The 23,434-nt window shown below is 33.9% G+C and overlaps 1 protein-coding gene across 1 annotated transcript; it reads right to left on the reverse strand.

Moving 5' to 3' along the window:
- Window positions 1-312: 312 nt before the first annotated feature.
- CHODL (chondrolectin) lies at window positions 313-22,350 on the reverse strand. Its single transcript, XM_072614949.1, has 6 exons — window positions 21,697-22,350; window positions 8,733-9,042; window positions 8,430-8,587; window positions 4,717-4,800; window positions 2,933-3,035; window positions 313-1,018 (listed from the first exon to the last, which is right to left on the reverse strand). Exons 1-6 carry the CDS (start codon window positions 21,773-21,775, stop codon window positions 934-936), a joined length of 819 nt encoding a protein of 272 aa, XP_072471050.1. The 5' UTR covers window positions 21,776-22,350; the 3' UTR covers window positions 313-933.
- Window positions 22,351-23,434: the final 1,084 nt, after the last annotated feature.

Genomic DNA, 23,434 nt, shown 5'->3' on the forward strand with positions numbered 1-23,434 from the left:
AAACTCATGAAATTTGGACCACCATTCAATACATCATTTCTCTTTGTTATTTCTACATTATAAAACATTATTGTAAATAAAATGTATTAAATCCCTTCTGAAAATTCTCTTGATTTTAAGCTCCAAAATAATTTTAAGGCTTAACTGTGCCTTACACATTTGACAAAAGAGAGATACATACTGATCTTTAATCCAAAGTAAACTATTTGAATTGTTAGGTTTGCATAGCAGCTTCTGAAATTGTTCCTTATTAAATTACTTGGCATTATTTCCATGGATGGTTGCAAGATACTAAGCAGATGACCAAATGACTGTTTTATCTTAAGTGGCTTTTATGAGTATTAAACTTGAATTCAAGCACTTCAGTTAAGTGTTTCAGCATGGAAAAAAAATAAACTCCTGTAAAATGTGCTGACATGGATACATTTGCTAGATTAGAATAAGGAACAGTCTTTTGAAAAAAATAAAAAGCCATAAAAATACATAGTAGAGCAATCTATTTTATCAAATAGCTAAGCAAAGATAAAATATTTTATACAGTGTAAATTTCAGTATAATTTATAGTATTTCAACTACACTACAACATGAAAGATAAAAGAAAAATAGCTTTGTATTACCATTTCAAACACATACTCCTGATATGTACATGGGTCATCCTTAATTTTGCAGTCCACTTTATTGTTCAGATGAAGTTCAGAAGCTTTCTTTTGCAAAATAAACAGGCTTTACTTCTTTATTTAGCATGGCATATTTTGTTAATGAAATAACAAACATATAAAATTATCTTAATATTTGCCTCAAGGTGGAGCCTACAGTTCATCTTGTTGATTGAGATTTCAAAGCCATTCCAAGCTAATGTTCTGAAGTCATTGATTATGCACATCCAGAAAGTTAAAGCAGGATTTCTTCCTTGGAGGACAAATCGTTGACGTGCTATATCTCCATGATACCTTCCTTCTTGTTGTTCTTTGAAATCCATAGTGTGGATTGATTTGGGCTAGTTTTTGTTCTTCCTTTACTGAAAATACAGAGAAATTTTTTTTAGTATACTTAACTTCCTAGATAATTCAGGTCTCAGCTATCCTGAATAGTGTCACCTCAGATTCCCACAGTCCATTGGTCACTACTTGCATGAAATAATTTCCTTTTTCATTTATAAAACAATGCAATACTCTAAGTGTATGTTTATTTTGATATATCAAAATAATCAATAGAAAATCTGCGTGATGAAAAAAATAATGTATTTCTCTCATTTGACTTGTCAAGTCAAAATGTCATAGGAATCATCCTGAAATAATGCCAAATATTTTATGCTGTTATTACCTATTGTATCCTTTTCTTCAGATTTTGAAACATATGCTTTTCTAGTACTTGTCTAACAGCATAATTAGGAAAAAAACTGGAGATACTCTCAATTCAGAAAATTTAAATGATGTTATCCTATTGAGTTGGAAAACATCCAGAGGAGTCAGTTTTTTCCTAAGTATCATTCTACCTACCTTGAATTTCATCTCCTTATCAACTGGTTTTTTTAATCATTTGAGTCCAAAGATCATTTTCCACTTTAAAGAAAACAAGCAAAAATAAGAAATTGGGATCCTTTTTTTCCTTAAAAACTCTAACTTTAATTTTTATTCCTTTCAAAGATTCATCTGAAATTTTTAATCTCATTCGATCAAAATTTTAATCTTATTCAATTTCATTGGTAGGGAAAAGGATATTATTTATTTGTAGGAAAACAAATGTGAGATATACTTTTGAAAAAAAGAAAAAAAAAGACTTTCTAATGAAGACATTCATTTCTAAGATCTTTTTTCTTTTATAACATTTCTTTTTCAATTGTAGTTACAATTTCATTGGTACAGGGAAACTTCTTAAACTACTTTCCATTGTATATTGGCAACTATTCTGCAATTTAGAACCTTAGACAGTTATTTGTGGGACACCGAAAAGTTATATGATTTACTCGATCACCCAAGCATGTATCAGAGATGTTGGAACCTGGGTTTTCTTACTAGAAAGCAGACTCAGTCCATCACAACAAACTGTTTCCCTTTTATAATAGATTTACTTAATATTAGTGAAATTTTCCAATTATGTTCCTATAGCTAAGCTAATTCTTCTTTACTTTTATTTTTCTCCTCTATTTGTAGTGATCCTTTCAAAATTAATGGGAGTTCCTATTTTGAAGACATAATAAAAACAAAAATAGCTAATGAATATAATTCACAATTTTAATTTATTCTAATTATAGTCTAAGACTCTCAGATCAAATATTTTGAATATATTCAATGAATATTTTCAAAATGAATACCCAACTGTTATCACATCAAATGATTTCAATCAGAAATTTTCTCCCAAATATATAATAGCAATAATACATGATGAAAAACAACAAATATAGAAACTCTGTGTGTGTGTGTTGTGTGTGTGTATGTGTGTGTGTGCAGGAAAAGTTATTGTCTATGACATAAAAACAAAAAGCAACGATCAATGATTCTGAAAAAAAAGTTATTCATTTCTTGGTTTAAAAAAGATCAAAATAGTTATGCCCTGTTAAAAAATCAAAGAAATTTATCATCTTTCATTTATATTTATTCTGAGAACTATCTCACACCAGTGATGTGTTCAGTGTGTGTATTTGTGTTCCATCTAATTACATTGTGCAACATTAGTTTTTCTCATGAGATGGCTGTGGATGATTTTTACATTAGATAACAGATTCATTGCCTGGATGTCACTCTTTCATAGTCCCCATAATCATTGCATTACCATGTAATCTATAGGCTTCAAGAGCCAGATATTAGCATATTTTGAAATTTTACCAGTTTTTACTCATTCAAATTCATAAGTTAAAAAAGTGAATATGCAGGTATGGAAATCTGTAAACATAATTACAAAAATTATAATATCTCATGTATTTAGTATTTACCTTTTATGCAACATCTGAAAACAGCAAGTCCCAAAAGCCACCAGTATCAACAACAGCAGAGGTATTGTTGGTATAATAACATAAATTAGGTTGGGAATTATACCTACAAAAAAACTTAGAGTATATTATATGACATTTTCCCCATTCACCTTAAAATTTCTCATGCATTTGATATGAGGAAATATAACTCTCCCTCCAGTTATTGGAACAAGCATTCCTAGACATTATCCATATCTATCTATACACCCATATACACTCTTATGCATGTGCACACACATACACACATAAAAGCATATGAGCATGTTTTAGTCAGACAACACACTGAAATTAAACCACAGCAGTTAATATACCTCTTCAAAGTTTGTAAGTAATGATATTCAGAATGAGACTAGTTTTTTTTATAGAATATTAGTGTTTTCTTCGCTTTTTTTACTTCCATTAACTTAAGAGGAAAAATACTAATTTTTATACTGTGATAAAAACATAAATGCTGATAGAGTCTGGGGAGCAACGAATCAATCCTAACTAAATTCTAAGGTTAATGAGTTTATTCTTCAATTCTGTCTCATCACTCATGGGGACTCTATATATGCCTAAGAAGATAAACTGCTACAATCACTTCATTACTGTGATGCCTGCCATTACACCATAACTCTTCTTCAAGGCCATAAAAGGAAAAAAATTCTTCAGATCACAATGTTTTAGAGTACTGTAAAATCAGTCTTTTGCAAAATCAAAATGGTAGTTTCAATTCATGTCTCTCTCTAGATATAAAGTAGACTGGTAATTTCAGGATTATTAGTATAATCATGATAGATAATTCAAGTCAAAATGGACTCTTCCACCATTAAATATCCATAAAACTGCCCAAATTCTATTTGCTTATGTACAACAATGATTTTATCTTCTAGAGAAGAAAGAAGCAGAGGTAATGCTAAATTTAGTTAGAATAAATCAACAAGAGAATCCTTTCAAATTAAGATATAAAATTGGAGTAGTTTGGTCAAAGCTTCCATTATTTCACTCCATGATATACAGAGGTCCATATGTCTCTAACTTCAGTAAGTCTTCCAACTAATCAATTAAAATGGTTTCCTTTTGCATTCAACTTCTCAATCCAAGGAAAAGGGAATACTCTTCCTACTTTATAGGAACAATTCAGATATTTTTAAAATTACTTTCCCATTCAGGACAAGTCTAACAAGAAGTTCTTAGATTTTCTAGTCAAATTGAATCATTCCTCTGGGATCACACTGATATAAGTAGAAACCCATATAAAGGAATTCCTTGTTAACAGACAGTTTTGAGAGTCCATATCACACTGGTCATAAGTCACTGAAAACTCTCATTTGCATCATACAGCCAAAGAACCCCATATAGACTTATCTTTTTCCTTAGTTTTTTAGCTAAATGAAGATATAGGTATATAGGTGCATGTGTGTATATCTATCTATATACATATACACAAATACATTCATATACATATATTTGTACACATATACATATGTAAGTATGTAAGTACACATATATGTAAGTATATGTAAGTAACTCAGTTATGAGAAATGTTTACATTCAGGGGCTACATATTTTCAATTCATTTCTCTACCCTAGAAACTACTGGAATCATTTCTTCTGATCAAGGGAAGCATCACAAAGCTGCTAATGAAATGAGCTTGTTAAGCATTTAGAAAGCTTACGGCAGATTTACATTTGGGGGCAAAAATGTACTAGAAAGCATAATTTCTGTTCTTGTTAGAACAATTAAGTCAATGTAAATTAATTACCTGTTTCAGTAACAACTATGTGATAGGGATCTTCTGGTTTGCTTGCCTCAAAGGGCTTTTCTGTTGCGATGGCTGGAAAATTCTCTGTAAATGATCACAGATACTTTATACATACATATATGTACATTCAGTGGTAAATATGAAAGATATAAGGCTAGATAATGGAAAACACTTTGAATATCTGTTTTTATAAATATTAATTTTATCTATAACCAAATTTAATTTAGATATATATTTCAATTACAATTTTTCACGACATTTTATAATTAAACAACCAATTTCTTACCATCTATTTATGAATTACCCATTTTGTAGAATTACAAATCTAGGATTACATCTTGCTTCTTAATAATTACTTCTAGTTATTCAGCTAGCTGGAAGGATGCTACCAGCCCTTGGTCAGAGTCAAGAAGGTAGAGGTATGAGTTTTCCAGGTGGTTTTAAAAGTCATTTTGTATTATTTGTAATTCTATGAGGCAAGATAATCAGTCATTTATTTAATTTGTATTGTACTAGGAATTAGTATGTTGAATAATAATGATCTGTACTGTCTTCTTGAAACAGATTTTTCTGGTTATTCCTGAATTTTAAAAAATCTTTTTAAAAAGTATCACTTTTCTAGTATTTTATTAGACTTATTAGATTCTCTGGGTTTTTTATTTTGCTCAAAAACTCTTTTAAGTTTCTTACCACAATCTTGCACTACTCTGCCTCCTAATTTTTTTCTAAGGCACTATCCGTTAAATCCATAGTTCAACAAAAGAATAAATTAAATGAGTAAAATAGCATTTCTTTGCACTCCTTCTTAATTATGACCCTTAGTTTACTTATGTAATTTTTTCAAAGTTCTGTTAAAAACCTTATATTGGTATATTCCTTCATATATCTACCTCAAAGCATTTTAAAATTTAATTTATAATTATATAAATCATCACTCACACTCACATTAATCAACCTTTCCTTTGTAGTCCTGAAGCACTTATAGTTAGTAACATTTTTTTGACATTTAATCATCTATTTCCCTGTACTGTTATTTGTATTTTTATATGGGAATGTCTTGTTTCCTCAATTAAATCATATCTATAGGACACAGAATATTTTTAACATCCTTTTATCCCTTACCGTACCCAGCAAAGTTCTATTTATGCATTAAGCATTTAATAAGTATTTATTAAATGAATAATAAAATAATTATTAATAAATTTATCACTCAGTCTTCAAGCGCCTAATACTATTTAAAATAATTATAACTAGGAAGCAATAACGATTGCTTAAGTAGATAATTGACAAAGTCCTACTCCAGTGCTTCATTGAGACATAGAGATGGCATTTTTTCTCAAAGGCTAGGCCAGTGGTGTGCACGCTCTGACAGATTCTACCATGCTGAAAAGGCTTTAAATATGATCCTGGCAATAAAACATTCATCAACTTTCCAAAGTGCAGAGAAGCGCCAAATGCAGAGAAACTTATCGATATCTGCTTGTGTATGAAAACTTTGGCCCTAGCAATGCACAAAGCAAATAATCAAAAAACCATAAAATGTCCTTCAAACATACAGAGGCTCTCCCATTTCTGCAACAATATTTGCATCATGGCAGAAAAGCAGTCAGAAGGCAATGAGGTTTCCACAGTTTTTAGACTACTTTGAACATTACTATGGTGGTTAATGCTCTAAACAGGAGGTACTTGTCTAGTCACTAATAAATGGACATACTACTCTAGGAAATGAATCATGTAATTCTTGATATTCTTAATGTAAATAAAAGAAAAAAAACTCTGAAGTTATAGTTAAGTGGCAAAATGGCTCAATAGTTCTCCCTAGAGAGGAAAGTAAAGGAAGTGGCAGAATTGGTTTATAAAAACCATTTCATTTCATGAACTATTTGGTCATCTCATATTGCAATATTCATGAAAGAGACTACCATGAAAATAATTGCAGCTTATGTAAAAACTTCAGTTGCAGACAATAAAGAGGGAGAGGAATTGTTCGTAGGTTGTGATATATAGCAAAAGTAGGCATAGCGGGGTGTGGAAGAAGGAGAAAGTTTTGGAAAATATGGTTTTTCAAGAAGCAGCGACAACCAGTGGAACATAAAACAATTTCTCTAAACCTCATCAATCTTTTCAAAATGATTTTATATGGGAGGGGCGGAGCAGCTAGAAGGTGAAATGAATGAATAGAGCAATGGTCCTAGTGTCAACAGAACTTGTGGTTTCTCCCGTTCATTTTAATTCTTCTATGCAAAATGACTAATATGAAAATGTGCTTAATAAAAATGTATAGGTAGAATCTATGCAAGATCACATGCCGTCTTGGGGATAGAGGAAGAGAAAATATGAAACTTATGGAAGTGATTGTTGAAAACTGAAAAGAAATAAATTAATAATAAAAATTTAATTTACATGTTGATTAAAATTAAAAATTGAATGTAAAAAAAGAAAACTACAGGGGGAAAAATAAAATAAGCAAAAGAGATAAAAAATTACTAAAGTGGAAGAAAGTGAATACCAGAATGGCAGAATAAAAACAAAAGGAAATTATATTAAAGGAACATATAGCAAGTTTCTCCCTCCCCTCAGATCATGAGTACATGCATTTCTTGGGTTTATTGTACACTTAAAAAATAGTTGGACTTCTGGATCTTGATTCCCTTGTCTGATCAACTTTTCCATATTTTAACCAAGATTTTTCAAAGTCATGATTATTGTTTTATAGTATAAGATATTATAATGCTATTCCCCCTTCTATCCTACTTTTTAAATTTTTTCTCTTGAGACCATTGACCTTTTGCTCCATACCATTTGCAAATAGAGATAATTTTACCTCATCCTTACCTATTTCCACTCTCTCAATATTTTTCTCTTTTCTATAGATTATATTTCTAGAATTATAGTGAATCATAGCAGCCACAATGGACACCTATGTTTTGCTCTTGGTGTTACTGGGAACATTTTTAGGGCATCTCCATTACAAATAATATTAACTCATTCACCTCCCAGTTTTGTTCCTAACTTCCCCTGGACTTCAAAACCATTTCTCCCGCTGCTTCATCTTGGAACTTCAATCGGTGCCTGGGGTCTCCTCTTCTTGGAACAGCTTCCCATCCCCATGGCCCATTCACCATGGAATATCCCTGTGTAGGGCCCCCCATTTTTCTCATTGATGACTTGCTTCTGGAGTCTCCATTTTGTGGAGGGACCAAGGTTGGCCTCTTCTTATTATTCTACCCCATCCCACCCTTTTTTTTTGGTGCCCTTTTGTCGTGATGTCTTCCTCAAATATAATTTAAGCTCCTTGAGGACAGGAAGGTAGCATTCTTTTTGCCTTTCTATTTGTATCTCCAGAACTTAGAATAAAACCTGGCATTTGTTAAATGCTTAATAAATGCTCATTTTCTTCCTTCAGTATTCTTGGTTTAGATAATGTTTATCATATTAATGAAAGGTTCATTTATTTCCATGGTTTTAGTGGGGTTCTTTTACATGAATGAGAATTGTGTTTTGTAAGAATTTATAGTCTTCCAGATGTTGAACCATTCCTACATGTTTAGTTATTAATCCAACATGGTCATCATGAATCATATAGTAGACACATTGAAATGTAGAAAACAGTTTGCTTCAGTGATCTGACAAGCTATAAAGAATTGCAACGTTTTCCCATGGAATAGTGAAAAGTGTGATGTTTATGAAAACCTTGATAAAATGTTTCCCACCTGGTTCATACTTGCAGATAAAATTGTGCTTCATATTGCATCTGTCATCATTCCACTGGTAAAGGTAAGGACCCCCAAGCCCAGGATTGGCAGTTGGTTGATGATACATCACAACACAAGCTTCACTTCCACAGGAAGGCTCATCAGTATACCAGTTTCTAAAAGTATACATCACTGTAAGTATTTTAAAGAATATTACCCACAGAAATTATAATGATATTTTCTACCTTTACAAGTAATCTGCTTTCCCCTTAAAGATTAAGCATTAAAGTAATAACCAATGCATTCAGCATCCACACCTACCGATACTGGGAACTGCTTCCATCAGACCACTTGTAGAGGTTTGGACAAGCACCTGACGTCTGTCCCTCTCCATTTCTCCAAAGTCCAATCCAGAAGTCACCATCAGAAATGCCTGTGTCTGGCTTAGTGAGGTTTTGTAACATGCTTTCTATTAACTTCTGTTCTGTTTCACTTTCAAGACTGAGAAGAGCTCCACCATCACTTTCACAAGCTTGGCGAGCCTCCTGGAATCCCACTCGACTTGACAAATCCTGAAAATAGGCTATTTTGTAACAGGGATGTTTGAAGTCTGCAAAACACACCTTCTGACCTGAAAGACAGGAAGGCAAGGTGATTAATGATAAAATATAAATTGCAAATACATATATATATGCAAAATATATATAGACATGTCTATATGTCATTGAACCAAAGATAAACACTCTCCAAAGCTTAACCATTTTTAAAAATCTATTTTATGGTTTTATTTAATTGCTTTTTCTCCAAAATGGTCTCTTTGAATATTCATATTGATGCCGTCTAACGTGCATTTAAAAACTGCATCTTTTTTAATGATATCATGATGCAGTTCATTCAGTTACTATTATTATCAGATCAGTGAAAGTAGCTACACGTCAACCTAATGGAAAGAGACATGAATTAAAATCTTGAAGCTATTAGACAATAAAACATTGGAATAGAAGACAGGAGAGAGAATTCTGGACCAGCCAAGTCATTATGAAAACATGCCATTAGCATTTACTGAAAATCTATAGACTCTAATACAGGTTTTCTGTCTATACAAAACCACCAAATTTCATTTTCCTACAAATGACTACTTCATCTTTACTTGGACAACAATTGCAATCAATCACATGCTCCAGACTAGAAACTCTAAAGCTGAACTTGAAAAACTTGGGGTCAAGTGTTTTTCATGGAAAAGCGATAATTTTGTGAGGGAAGAACGGAGTGGAGGTACTTTTCTTAGATGACTGCTAAGCAATAAAGTATGAAAGAATAGTTTCTATAACACCTTATTTAGCCGAACGTTATCAATAAGAGATTTCTGATTCTTCAGAAAGGAAGTAGGATCAACTATGCCTTGACTTAGCAAACTATTTTAATGGTGTCGCATAAAGAGAATAAATACTTATTTAGCATAAATTAGAATAAACTACTTGAGTAGCCACAAATACTTTGAAAACAAACATTTCTCAACATGTTGATGCTAAATTATTTCTTCTATCTTCTCCTAGAAATTAATGTCAGTCTGGTTTATTACTAAATACATTGAAAACAGTAGAAATGCTTTTATAAAAATCTTCCATTTATTATTTTCACTGTTTCATACAGGATTTTCATGGAAATAATGTGAATTATTGAGTTTTACTATATATTTGAACAGGAATGGGGAATGTAACCAAACATATAGAAAGCTATCCACAAATACTCCACACAGAACTATGGCAGGCTGGAAATTAGTAGGTTAAATAATATATTTGTAAAGGAATATTGAGAATGTGGTCAATTTTCTTGGATCATTTTAATTATCATCTGAATTAGAGACCTTTGTACATACAAGTATATATCTCTGAAACTTCTAGCCAGCATTAAATCTCAAGAAAAGAGATTTTTAAGTGTACTCATTTGACATCAATTATCATTTAGTTCAAAGATAACACCTAAATCATAAATCAGACTCAAAGTATGTCTAAAAAACTTTTAGGGAAACACAAAATTTGGTTAAAAAAAGATAGGCAAATACTTCAAAAGTTATTACTAATAGGAAACATGCCAAATATAGCATAGTTCAACTGAAACAGGAAACTTCACTTCTTTCAGTCTACAATATTTGAAATCTCAAAATAATTAGTATTTTAGTCCATGTGACACTTTTAATACCTTAGTATCTTATTCATCTTCTAACATTTACTTGAAAGAAAATGTCATTGAATTTTTAAATTGGAAAATAGTGCTACAAGAAGTGAATTGCCTTGTAAAAGCTACTATCAGGAATAAAGTCCAGAAATGAAGTCTTCTAAAAGCAAAATGTATTGCATCAAGGAAGCAAATCAATAGTTATTAACAATAGTAATTTAATAGCAACAAATAATGTACATAATGAACATGAAAATGAAAATAAAACAACACTGTAGGTTTTGGGGGAGAGGGTTACAAAATCCAGCTAAAACCAAGTAAAGAATTCAGTGATTCATTCATTAAAAAATCATACATCTAATAAGTGCCCACTCTGTATAAAATGTTCAAATTTAATTAAGAGTTCCATGAGGAGAGGAAGAATTACCTGAATTGATGAGCTAATTACAATTTTTAGTGTAATCTAGTATTAATATGTCAACTTATCATATTAACTTAGTGACACCTTATTAAACACGCACCACCCAATTAACCCATAGAAGCTAAAATGTGTTTCCAAAATATCTAAATATACTCATTGGTACAAGCTGGAAGTATGTTGTCTATCTTTAACTGAAGGTAATTGTGAAAATTTAGCAGATTTCAATATTAAGAATACAATTTTGGTTTCCTAATATCGATACCCAATATTCTTTCTTGGCTGAAGTATTTTGTTCCAATTTCATTAATTGCTGATTAGAAAATGTCACATGAAGATTACATGAGGATTTCATAGAACATAAACATTTACCAAATAAGGGAATGAGTAATATATTATTAAAATGTAATTGTAACACCTTCTTGAGAAATGCCCTAAAAGATAGTCCTGTACTGGGTATTATATACGTAAAGAGGAATATGGCTCCTGATTGTTTGAAAGAATGCTAAGAGTGATGTTGTGCATCTGTTTAAGGGACTTAATTTAGTTGGCTGGAGACATAACATGACTGAAGAACCTCCAATAAGGTGGTTGAGAGAGAGATCTTTACTATAGTCAAATCCTCTAAGATGTGCATATATGTGGGAGCTGACTCCCTCACATTTCTTGACCTCCATCCAACTCAAGTGACTGATAAGGGAGGACCTCCCCTGAATGAGATTGTTCTCTCTCTTTGTTTAAGCTGACATCCTACCTTACCCTGAGATGAAGAGCTCATTTACTCAAATAAACTTAGATAATGTGTATGCACTTATGTGTGTTTCTATACACACATATATACATACACACATATATACATAGAGAGAGAGAGAGAGTTACCCTGAATCCAACTTAACCTGTTTTCTTGAGATGCAATATTTTCCAGAATCACTGGACCTAAAGTATGCAGGAGGCCCTTAACATGTCAAAGGTGAAGCCCCTCCCTGAGCTGACATAATTAATCTTAGAATCCCTGTTCTTGGGAGTCAAACTAGGGGCCAGTCAATTTGCACCAGACTGAGAAACTGTGTAGCTGGGACTCTTGCAAATAAGCAGATCATCATATCATCATAGTGTAGCACAGACTATTTTTGTCCTTTTATTATTGTTAATATTTTATACTTTTATCCTTTTACACTTTTATTAAGGGGATTTGTTCTGTGGAGTTTGGATTCAAAGGGCTGCACTTGAGAACCTAGAGGGCTACACATAGACTTGAGGCCACAGGTTCTCCATCCCTGATCTAGCAGTTCCCTAGGCAAAAGAATGCTGTTTTTTGCCATCCTACTTATTCATGTTCCCCCTCTCTTTCTTTTACCCTACTAGGATAAAAATAAAATAAATAAATAAATGAAACAATAAAAATAAATTAAATAGAATAAAAATAATATAATCCCCTTCAGGAAAGGAATAATCCTTTCCCCACCCCTACTGTTCCCTTCCTCCTCTCATGCCACCCCCAGTTGGGAGGGGACTGCTTTCCACTCTTCCTCCCACTTTGTTGCAACTCATAAATATACAAACTTCTGCTTGGATTGTGAATTCCTCAGAAGTATATAGGAGTTCCACATGCACATTCATTTTTCTTGTAATAAATGCAGTTTCAAGACATGTCTCCTAAGTCATGATTTCTGGTTAACAATATTTATTCTAATTTGTAGAATTTATCCAATTTCTGTTTATTATTTTGCTTAAACAGTCATATTCAATATTCACTATTTTTATAGACTTTTTTGTAAATAGTATATAGGACATAATATGTTTTCAACTATGCCCGACTCTCATTTGGGGTCTTCTTGGCAGAGATAATGGAGTGGTTTGCCAGCTTATTTTACAGATGATGAAACTGAGGCAAACGGTGACTTGCCTAGGGTCACAGTAAGTGTCTGAGACAGATTTAAACTCATGAAGATAAATCTTTCTGGTTCTAAGCCCAGTGCTCTATCCACTGTGCCACCTAATTTATTCCCTTCCTTCCCCCTCTTTTTCTTCTCTTAACATGGAGCTTTAGTCTTTAACTATACAATATTTGGAAAGAAGTCATGCTCCCTCATACAGGCTACAAGATTCCTATTAGTTTTTCCTGCTTCCAAGATCTAAAACAACCATCTCATCAGAAGACAAACGTAGCAATCTGAACATCAATCTGTGAAAGGATATTATTTTCCTGGGTCAAGGATGAGAACACAGTCCCTTTTATGTGGATACTTTATTTATAAACTCAAAGCTTTATTTTTTTTTAAATGAGAGCAGGCAAAAGACTAGGCACCAAGGCATTTTTGACAAAAATCAGAGTCCAGCCGAGCTAAAAAGTGTGTATTAAATGCTACTATGTGCCAGACTCTATGTAACTGCTAGGAATACCAAAAAAAAAACAACTTAAAGCCTAGTTCCTGTTCTCAAAGATCTTATAATCTAATGGGGAAGACAATTTGCAAATATATGTATATAAAAAAGCGAGACAGGATAAATTATGGGATAGCACAAAAACCAAGGACGATTAGAAAAGGCTTTTTGCAGATGAAACTTTGACTGAGACTTGAAGAAAGTCAGGAAATTCAGGAAACAGAGGTAAAGAGGGAGAGAGTACTGGCTATAGAGAACAGTGAGGGGAAATTCCCTGAGTTGGGAAGTGAATCATTTTAGGAAAGGAAGACCAAATCACAAAGTACGTAGAGGACAGTAAGGTATAAGAAGACTGAACAGAAAGGAAGGGGCCCAATTATGAAGGACTTTGAATGCCAAACAGGCATTATATCATTATATTTGATTCTGGAGGTAATAGGTAATAGAGAACCAAATTACTGAACAGGGAAGGTGGCATGGTCAGACCTCTGCTACAAGATCAAATTGACAGCTGAATGGAGAATTGCCTGGAGTGGGGAGAGACTTGAGACAGACAGACCAACCAGGGGAAGGGAAAGAGAGGGAAGGGAAGGAAATAGGTATTCATCAAGTGTCTAATATGTACTAAGCACTTTGCAAATATAATCTCATTTGATCTAGTATGGTTATAACGTCTGCAGCAAGATGGTGGCAGAGGAAAGAAGAAGGTACGTACCAGAAATATTTCAAAGGTGGAAACACCAGGACTTTTCAACTGATTGGATATGAGCTGGCAAGAAAGAGAGAAGAGTCAAGGATGACATCTAGGTTTTTGAGGTCTGGTGAGGATAATGGTGCCCTGGACAGTAACAAGGAATTAGAAAGGAAAAAAGAAAAGAAATTTTGGGGAAAAGATGAGTTCAGTTTTGGACGTATTTAGTTTAAGATGATGTTTGTTATTTTTTGAGATGTTTGAGATGTTCAATAAATAGTCGGGGAGGCAAGACTGGGGATTAAAACTAGATAAAGATTAAAGAGATTAAAGCTAGATAAATAGATCTGATAATTGTTAGAACAGAGATAATTAAATTCATAGTACAGGAGAAGAGATGATCCAGGACAGAGCCTTAGTTAACCAGATAGCAGACATGTCTCAGAAGAAGATCCAGAAAAGGAGATTGAGGAGTGTCAGACAAGTGGTAGGAAAGCCATTAAATCTACTCTAGTTTTTTTCAAAAAAAAATGTCTTGGCATATGTGTGTATATACACACATACACACATATAAATAAGTATGTAAGCAATTCATATACACCCAAGAAATACAAGTCATTGTTATAATACTTAACATGGAAAGAATAACTTATCATAAAAACTTATTTTGGGCTTTAGAGGGCAGGGATGAGAAGAGGTGAATTATACCTGTCTTTAGTTGATTAAAAGGCTATCATATGGAAGAGGGATTAGCTTTGTTCTGCTTAGTTCTAGAAGACAAAATCGGTATAAACAATGAAGACTGAAGACAGACAGATCTAAGGTCAATACGGCTAAGCTAGCAAAACTCTCAGATGGGTTCCTTGGGAGGTCATGGAATTCTTTAAATAAAGCCTATTTGACCACTTGTTTGGGGTATCATAGTGAGTCTTCTTGTTCAAATCAAAGTTGATCTAGATGTTGAGCAAGAGTCATGCCCAATTCAGTTTCTGTAATGGACCCACACACATACTATTGATGATGTCTGCTCATGGCTACTTGGTGAGTAATGGAAGCTGCCATTCCTCTTCCATGCTCACTCATACAAAATAGTCCCAGGCTTGAGACCACAAAAGCTTTTATAAAAATTCGTTTCTTTCTCAAGCTACCAAGAACCAGAAGTTTCAACCAGAAGTTTCAGCTCTCTCTGGCCTTTGATTCCAGTATTCTCTCTGGCCTCTGAAGGAAACTGTTAGAGCAGTTATATTTGGGTCAATGAGAGCCCAGTCCTGGGAGGATGTGCAGGGATCTCTGATTGGAATGTTTAAGCAAACTGCTTCTAGAAATACATGATGGAGAGGTCTTACTCTAATTCAAAACAACATAGGTTATCTGTGACAGTATTCTGTATTAGTCTCTGAATCAGAATTGAACGGGAATACAATAGGCACAACCCACCCAAACTGATCTCTCTCTATCTCTGTCTCTGTGTCTTGTCTGTCTCTTTGTTTGGTTCTCTCTCTGTTTCTGTCTCTGATGCCTGAGGAAATAAATGACTGCTTCCCATCTTGAGTGACCAGAGAAGGAAACTTTAATCATGGACACCGTAAAAACATTATGTGCCTATACTGCCAATATCTGATTATGATAAATATAATTCTAGCTCTTGGCTGTTCCTCAAACAAGATACTCCATCTCCTGGTTCTGCATTTTCACTGACTGTCCCCCACACTTGGAATCACACCCCTCTCATCTCTATCTCCCTCTGTTCCCTGGCTTCCTTCAAATATCAGCTAAAACCTAATCTTATGAGAAAAGCCTTTCCTATTGATGCTAGGGTCTTCCAGCTGAGATTTTCTCCAACATATCCTGCAAATATGGTGTGTGTGTGTGTGTGTGTGTGTGTGTGTGTGTGTGTGTGTGTGTGTGTGTGTGTGTGTACAGTTTGGACATTATTGTTTGCTTATTGTCAGTCCCTATTGGTTGGTAATTTCCTTGAGAGAAGGAACTGCTTTTACCTTTCGTTGTATCCACAATGCTTATTAGCTAAAGAGACTGAAAAATAACAATCATTTAGATGAGAGGAAGATCAAGAGAGATCAGGATAAAAGAAGCCAAGAAGGGACTAAGAACTAGAAAACAGTAGTTGCCAGTGTTAACAGCTACAGAAAATTCTAGTAGAATTAAGACTCTGAAAAGACTTTGGAAGTTATTCTGATGACATATCTATTCAGACAAAGAGACAAAGGGCTGCACAATATGTACTGGATTGGAGAGGAGGTTAGAACCATAGAATGATACTGAAAGTAGCACAGAGCAAAGGTTTGACAGCTAGTCTTGCCAACCTTTGGTTTTAAAAAAGGCATAGGGAATGTTAGATGTGATGTTAGAACCAAAATTGGCTGAACTGAAGATGAAGCTACAATCCCAGGGAATTCAGAACCCAGGGGCTAGCTCCCTCTAGCCACAATAATGCATGTGCTGTTTTACAAATGAGACAACTGAGACCTGGGATAAATAACCCTATGGTATAAAACTAAGATTGGGACCCGTATTTCCTATCAGTGCAATGTTTTACCCTCTGTCACTAGGTCTTAAGTACCAAGATTTTAAATATGTGTTTCATGCCATGGAAACACAGTTTTGGAAACAAAAATGAAGGAAATATCTGTATCGGTTTTTCTCCAAGAATACAGTTTATTTTGACATTGTGTAGATTTTTAAATTCTGTAAAATTTACAGTTTTACAAAGTCTTTTATAATTTATGCAGAAATGTCTTAAATTATAGAATTTTAAAATGTGAGACTTCAGAAATAACCAAGTAATTTGAGTAATTCAAAAACGAGAATATACAAAAGGAGCAAATTTAAAAAAAAAAAAAAAGCAAACCATGCAATGGCAGAGGAGAAAGTAGTTAAGAAATAATGGTCGTGATTAATGTGTAGTCTGTTAAATGACTGTAAGTCATTAATAAAATTTGGACCTTTCTTGCCAGGGACATACTTAAAGAAATTGCATCTCACAAAACTGCACTGTCATCACTTTTTGTTCTTGATGATGTCATGCAATAACATTACAGACTAACACAGTCAGCAGTTCTGCTTTTCAGTCCTCAGACTTGGGGTTAGCAAACATGATTTTTTAAGCTCCTATGGTATCCTCAATTACACTATGTGTTGTCCTAAATTCTTAATTCCAATATTAATTTCAATTCACTTAATTTTTTAAAAAAATATATACATATTAAATTATGTTTCTGGCAGAATGGAAGATTTATGTAGAGTGCTTCAATTCTTTAAAGGTGGAAAACATAGCTACATGTATTGAAAACATAAAAAAGGAAAACCTAGAATTGTCATTCTCCCTGAATTCATATTTTCATATCATATAAATACCTTATAGTCCATTTCCTTAATGAATGAAATGGTTTCATTCTGTTGCCTATATAGCTAATGTCTATGTGTCTATACCAGTATGTCTTTGATTATAAACTTTTGGAAATAAATTCTAAATTTATGTGGTTCCTAAGTCTATAGAGTCCCTAACTCAGCAACACAAGTAATAAAGAACTTTTTGGTAATAATAATATTTTTTTTGTTATTCATACACTAAAATCAATCATAACTAATTTCCTTTATATTATCAACATCTATGATTTCATTGGTATGAGGAGATCTCAGGATAAAAACCCTTTCACTAATCCATTACTTAAAGTCTTTGAGCGTTTAGAGAATTGCTAGGACACTAAAAGTTTAAGTGACTTGTCCATGGTCACACAGCTACTATATATCAGAGGCAAAGCTTGAACCCAGGGCTTCTTGACTCCAGGGTCAAATTGCTATCCTCTGTGTCAGACAGCTCATAGCACCCTGCATATACCCAATCCCATCTGAACTATTAAATACTATCAAATGTTTAAATGCTAAAATTGATATATTAATAAATATTAGATACCAAATACTAAATACTATTATTCTTAAAAATAATGCAAATACCAAATTATTAAATAAGGAGTAAGGAATTATTTTCAATTAGATAGTTATTTTCAACTAAAATGATAAAAACTATTAGAAAATAATTTCTAATAAAAAATTTAATTATGCTTTTAAGGTAACAAAATTTTTGTAATGTAGTAAATAAATAAAACATATTATAATTATTTCAAATTGTTGATGGCTCATTTCTGTTATTAAAATAAAAATATCTCAAAACATTTCACTTTTGTTAGTGCTTTAATTTTGTAAGTATTTGGATTTTTTTCCTGTTAGTAATAATTAGTTTTCTTCTTGAAACATAACAATTTTCAACCTTACATCATGTCTCATATTTTCTCACAAATAAATTCACTACAGGTGAAAAATAATATATCTCCACAGACTCTGTTTCAGGTAGCTAAACAAAGGAACAATAAATTAATAAATGGTACCTTTGTGTCATGAAAAAGGTTGCCTACTTCCCCAATCCAAGCAGAATGTCTTATCCACATAGCCAGCAAATCAGATGCTGCTTCCCTTACTCTTCATTTTCCTAAATCACATAGGACTGCTTAAATTCATGAATGCTATTTTGGCAAAAGATGCTATCTATAGTTTGACAAAAAAGTAATATCCCCAAATGGATATAACAGATATCTAGTTACGATCACAAATGGTTATGCTACAATTTGAATAGCTTATAGTCAGAAGCCATTAAACTGTATGGGAGAAATGCATTACTTAGTCATTGTTTTAATTAAGTAAACATCATCATTTATGCTAAATCAAATATCTCATGTTCAATTAATTAGATTTCCAGATGTCACACATAAGATGCCTATAAATGTTCCACAAGGAAATAATGCAAAAGATCTTTAGTAATCATTTTAACGTATCATGTAAAGTAAAATTTCATCAATATTCCTATATAATGTTTTGTTTTTAATTTAATCATTTCTCCTTTGGAAATTCTCAAGCCACATGATACACACAAAAGAAAAACTGATAAAAGGGTAGTATGAAAATCAATGAAGTTTTTCCATTTTTATCAAAAAAAAATCTATGTTCAAGTTCTTTTAAACATTTCAGTTTTGTTATTTTTTAACTGGACCTGTGAATTCAATATAAAGACCAGCCAGTGAATAATTTCGTCTACCAAAATATATCAGCAACTTTAGGTCTTTGGGAGTTGCCTGGAGGACTGAGAAGTGAAATGATTTGCCCAGCCAGCGAATGTCAGAGGCTGGATTTGAATACAGATTTTTTTGATTCTGAGGTCACTTCATCAAGCTGTCAAATGTTTAAATCTCCATATAGTCAGAAAGGACTCTGAATTTCAACTGCTCTCAATTAGAAAAGACTATTTAGGATCATTCCTAAATTATAACTTCAAGGAACACTCTTATGCAATATACACTCATTTCATAAATAGCACAATATGATTTCTTTTCCAAAAATTTAGGTAAGGGGATACATAGAAAAGTAAATTAATTTAATTATCTTTCAAAGTGCATTTCAATCTCATTTTACAAAAAGACTAAAATGTTGGAGGCAGCTTGTTAGTAACTAGGTTTTGAAGAAGTATGTTTTGAAGATTCAGCAAATTTTTATGACAGTTATTGGTAGCAATGGAGTTAACATCCTGTTTGTCCTTTATAGAGGTCTCACTTTAGATTAAACCACTAGTTTTTATGGAATTTTCTATGCCTCTAAAATTTTAACTGAAACCATAATGCTACTAGAGTACTGCCTCATTTGGGGATTCCTGGACCCTACCTGGAAATTTCCTGCCCCCTAAATATAATAAGTATTTGTTAAATTGATTTGAATTATTCTATATAATTTGATTTGATAAATTGATTTGAACTATTCTATACAGTACTCCTGTATATGAGCCAGATTACAACTTTTGCCTATTAAGCAGTTTTTCTTTTTAAGATTCATTAGAGAAGAACTCACACTTGTTGGTTTTCTGCCTAAGGTTTACCACTCAAAAAAACAAATTTTCACCCTTAAAACACATTCATCAAAAATCAAGTACCAAAAGCTAATACAGTGTCTTAAGCAAGATTCAAAAGAGATTTTAGTAGAACTACTTCATTCCCTGACTTTGGGTATAAACTACAGAAATACAAGAGAATCTACCCAGTTTCAAAAGACCTTCCCACAGACATTTCCTATTGTCCTGCAGTCATTCTATGCACTGTTAATCAATTCTCTCTCAAGAGGTTTATTTCTTACAGAAAAAGGAGGGGAGAAGAGAACAGAAGAGAGTAAAAGGAAAGGAAAACAAATGATATATAAAATAAGGTCTCAATCAATCATAACATTATTTTTTAAATTCTTAGAATGAAATATTTAAGCAAATACTTCTTCAGTATTTCAAGATCCTATTTCAATTACCCACAATCTTACTAGTGTGATTGCTCTGCCCACTAATGAAGATTTGAAATTCCTCTGTTTTGGTTAATGGTATGTAAGGAATTTCTGAGTATCAGAATACTGAAAGGAACATAAGCTATTATTTTTAGCTTCAGAAACAAGAATTTGTACTAAATAACAATACCTCGAAACTCTCATTTTATATTATATGTTGTTCTTGGGGTTTGTTTTCCCTCTTAAAAAGAAGCTTTCTATCTGCAGAGGCCCAGAGTCAGAGCTGCATTATTATTCTTGTCTGTATACTAATCTTCTAGGTTCTGACAGCAGTTAAATGATGATGGGAGGTTGAGGAAAGAAAAGGTGGAAACGAAGCAGAGCTCTCAGACTAACACAAGCTTTAAACTCTCAAGAAATGGAAAAGCAATGTGGGAAGGGAGAGGAAGAGACAAAGAGGAAAAAGCTGAATATTGAAGAGCCTGGTTCATTTTCACTTCATGGAGTCACAAGCAAGCCTGAGCACACCTTGAAAAGTCACAGGCAACTGACTGTGGAGTAGATTCCTTTGTGAAAAGACGTCCTCTTGGTTATTTGCTTTTCACAAATGAAATCCGCTTCCTTTGTGACCACAGAGAAACCAAGGGAAACACAAGGGAAAGTGTAATCAATCTTTTTCAATATCTAGGTTGAAGAATCATCAGGTGCTTTTCTTTCCAGTGACATTCCCATCCTCCATGTTTCTTATCCCTCCTTCCCCCTAAAAGCTTGTCCTTGAAATGAATAATTTGTCCACCTTCCATCTTTTTCAAGTCGATAGGCAAACGTGGAACGGTCTAGAAACATACTTGTCCGTGAAGAAGCTATGCCACTTATGATCTTTGCAAACTTAAACAAGACACTTCATTTTCCTTTTCCTGATAAGTGAATGACATGGTCTAGTAAAGTTGATCTCTAGGTTTACATGCAATGTTTGAAGTGTGTGTGTGTGTGTGTGTGTGTGTGTTGTGTGTGTGTGTGTGTGTGTGTCTGTGAGATGGAGAAGGGGACAGGGAGGCTAATAGGCACAAACTGTTCAACTCTTGTCAATCTGAGCTCCACTTCCAATTCCACAGGTATAAATTGTATCTCTGGGCGGTACCCCAGAAAAGCTACCTAAGGGAACAAAGTTCCCAAGCATGGGCTCCTTCGTTTTTTCCCAGAAATGTATCAGACAAGAATAAGTTTAAACTACTGTGACTCTCTTTCCAAGCATTTTCCTTTCTTGGTTTCTCCTTACTCACCGCTGACGACCCTCCGGGAGAAGCCGCCCTGGCCCCAGAGCAGCATTGCCCCCAGAAGGATACTGAGCATCCCGTTCATCGCGTCTGGGGAAGCTGCACGGTCTAGGAACAATCCGAGGGACACACCCACATACGCTGCGCACCCTCAACAGTGAAACAGGTGCAGACTGCTGCCTCAGGTACAAGTCACTTGTGAGCAAGAGGTTCCACGGTCCCTCTGGCTCTTTCTCCTGCTTCCAATCTGATCTCCAAGCTCTTGGTCCTCCTTTCCCTTGCAATTTGTCTTCCTGTACTCAAGTCACAGTTGCTTTCTCAAACACCAGGATCCTTCTGCAGCCTTTCACATTTCTTAGACAAAGAACTGTAACTCCCTCTTCAGTTACTCATCTACCCACCTTTTCTCTGTGAAAGTGTGTGAGGGGGGGAGGGGGAGCGGGTAAGTGGAGGTAGGTATATGGAGTAGGCAAGTACAAGACTCTCGTTCCTATTCGTAAAGTGAGAATTAAGCCAGGGCTTCAGTCGTGGGGGTCTCTGTTTCTCGCCCCAACGCCCCGCTCTTTGTGTGGGAGAGGGTGGACTAGCGCTGCTGTCTGGGAGGTCAGCTGTTGCTCCTGCTCGCTGGAAGTGTCTCCTTTTACATCCATCCCCTGCGCTATTGATTTTTTTTTTTTTGGCCCCTCCTCTAACCGGGAAACCTCTTCCAAAATCGTAGAATCAGCAACCCCACCGCACACCCTTCCCTCCTCCTTTTCTTTTTGCTAAGAGGTCTTCTGGATTTATTTATGTAAAATGTGACAGCTTGGCTACAAGATTTTGACAAAAGGTTGGATCAATTTGCATTTTCTAGAGATTAATGTTCACTGATGTTAAATTGTGCGAACTTTTGTTTTCCTACATGGATATGGGGTATTCTACTCAATTATACCACCCCTACTGAAGGAGGATAAGAGGAAACATGCTTGATGAAATATGTGGTGTGAAGGGCTTTTTTTTTTGCTTTCTGCAAATAGATGTCTTTCAAATAATCTGTGGCACTGAATTGCTGCAGAAGCAGGTTGCAGGGAATATTGGGATTATGAATCCTTCCCGGGTGATTTCAGATCCTTAATTTATATTACTTCTCCATGGCTCTAACTTCATTAATACTATATAAGTCTACTCAAGATAAAATATTCTATTTAGGCATTTGCACAATATAATGTCTATTTCCATGAATTCATCAGTTTGAACTTCAGTTTAAATGACAAGTAGAATACTGCAGAAACAACAGCTTAACTCTGTAATAACACCCTTTTCTAAAGGGACTTGGTTACCTGAAGTACCAGAAAGAATTCATTATAGTATAGCCTTATCTATTTAGAACTTTCCTTCATTGTGAATCTTGAGAATAGTGTTTTATACAATAAAGCTTCAATTTATCACTTATCATTGTATTGATTTACAAAATTTGTTATTCCAAAACCTTTGTTTCATGAGACACACAGTTTTAATCAATCAATCAATCAACAAGTTTCTATTAGGTATCTACTATGATCCAGGAGAAAAATGGAAGTTCCTGCTCCCAAGAAGCTTACAATTCATAGAAAACCCAATGAAACATGAATTTCAATAGCTTCTTCCACAAAGACCATGGATACTCTTACAATACCACCTTAACACATTCCATGACGAGTCTCTAGATTTAGAATGAAAGTTTAACTTTTCTTCTGGAGGGACAGAAGATTGTGATTGCTAAGAA

Source organism: Notamacropus eugenii, chromosome 5 (genome assembly GCF_028372415.1).
Source record: "Notamacropus eugenii isolate mMacEug1 chromosome 5, mMacEug1.pri_v2, whole genome shotgun sequence".
In the NCBI taxonomy this organism is placed as follows: domain Eukaryota; kingdom Metazoa; phylum Chordata; class Mammalia; order Diprotodontia; family Macropodidae; genus Notamacropus; species Notamacropus eugenii.

Excerpts from the sequence above, each read along its gene's own strand:
- CHODL (XM_072614949.1), bottom strand. The coding sequence starts at position 21,775 with ATGAACGGGATGCTCAGTATCCTTCTGGGGGCAATGCTGCTCTGGGGC. Across the intron at positions 9,043-21,696 it reads CTCCCGGAGGGTCGTCAGCG|GTCAGAAGGTGTGTTTTGCA; the intron begins GTGAGTAAGGAG and ends CCTGTCTTTCAG. Across the intron at positions 8,588-8,732 it reads GGAAGCAGTTCCCAGTATCG|AAACTGGTATACTGATGAGC; the intron begins GTAGGTGTGGAT and ends GTATACTTTTAG.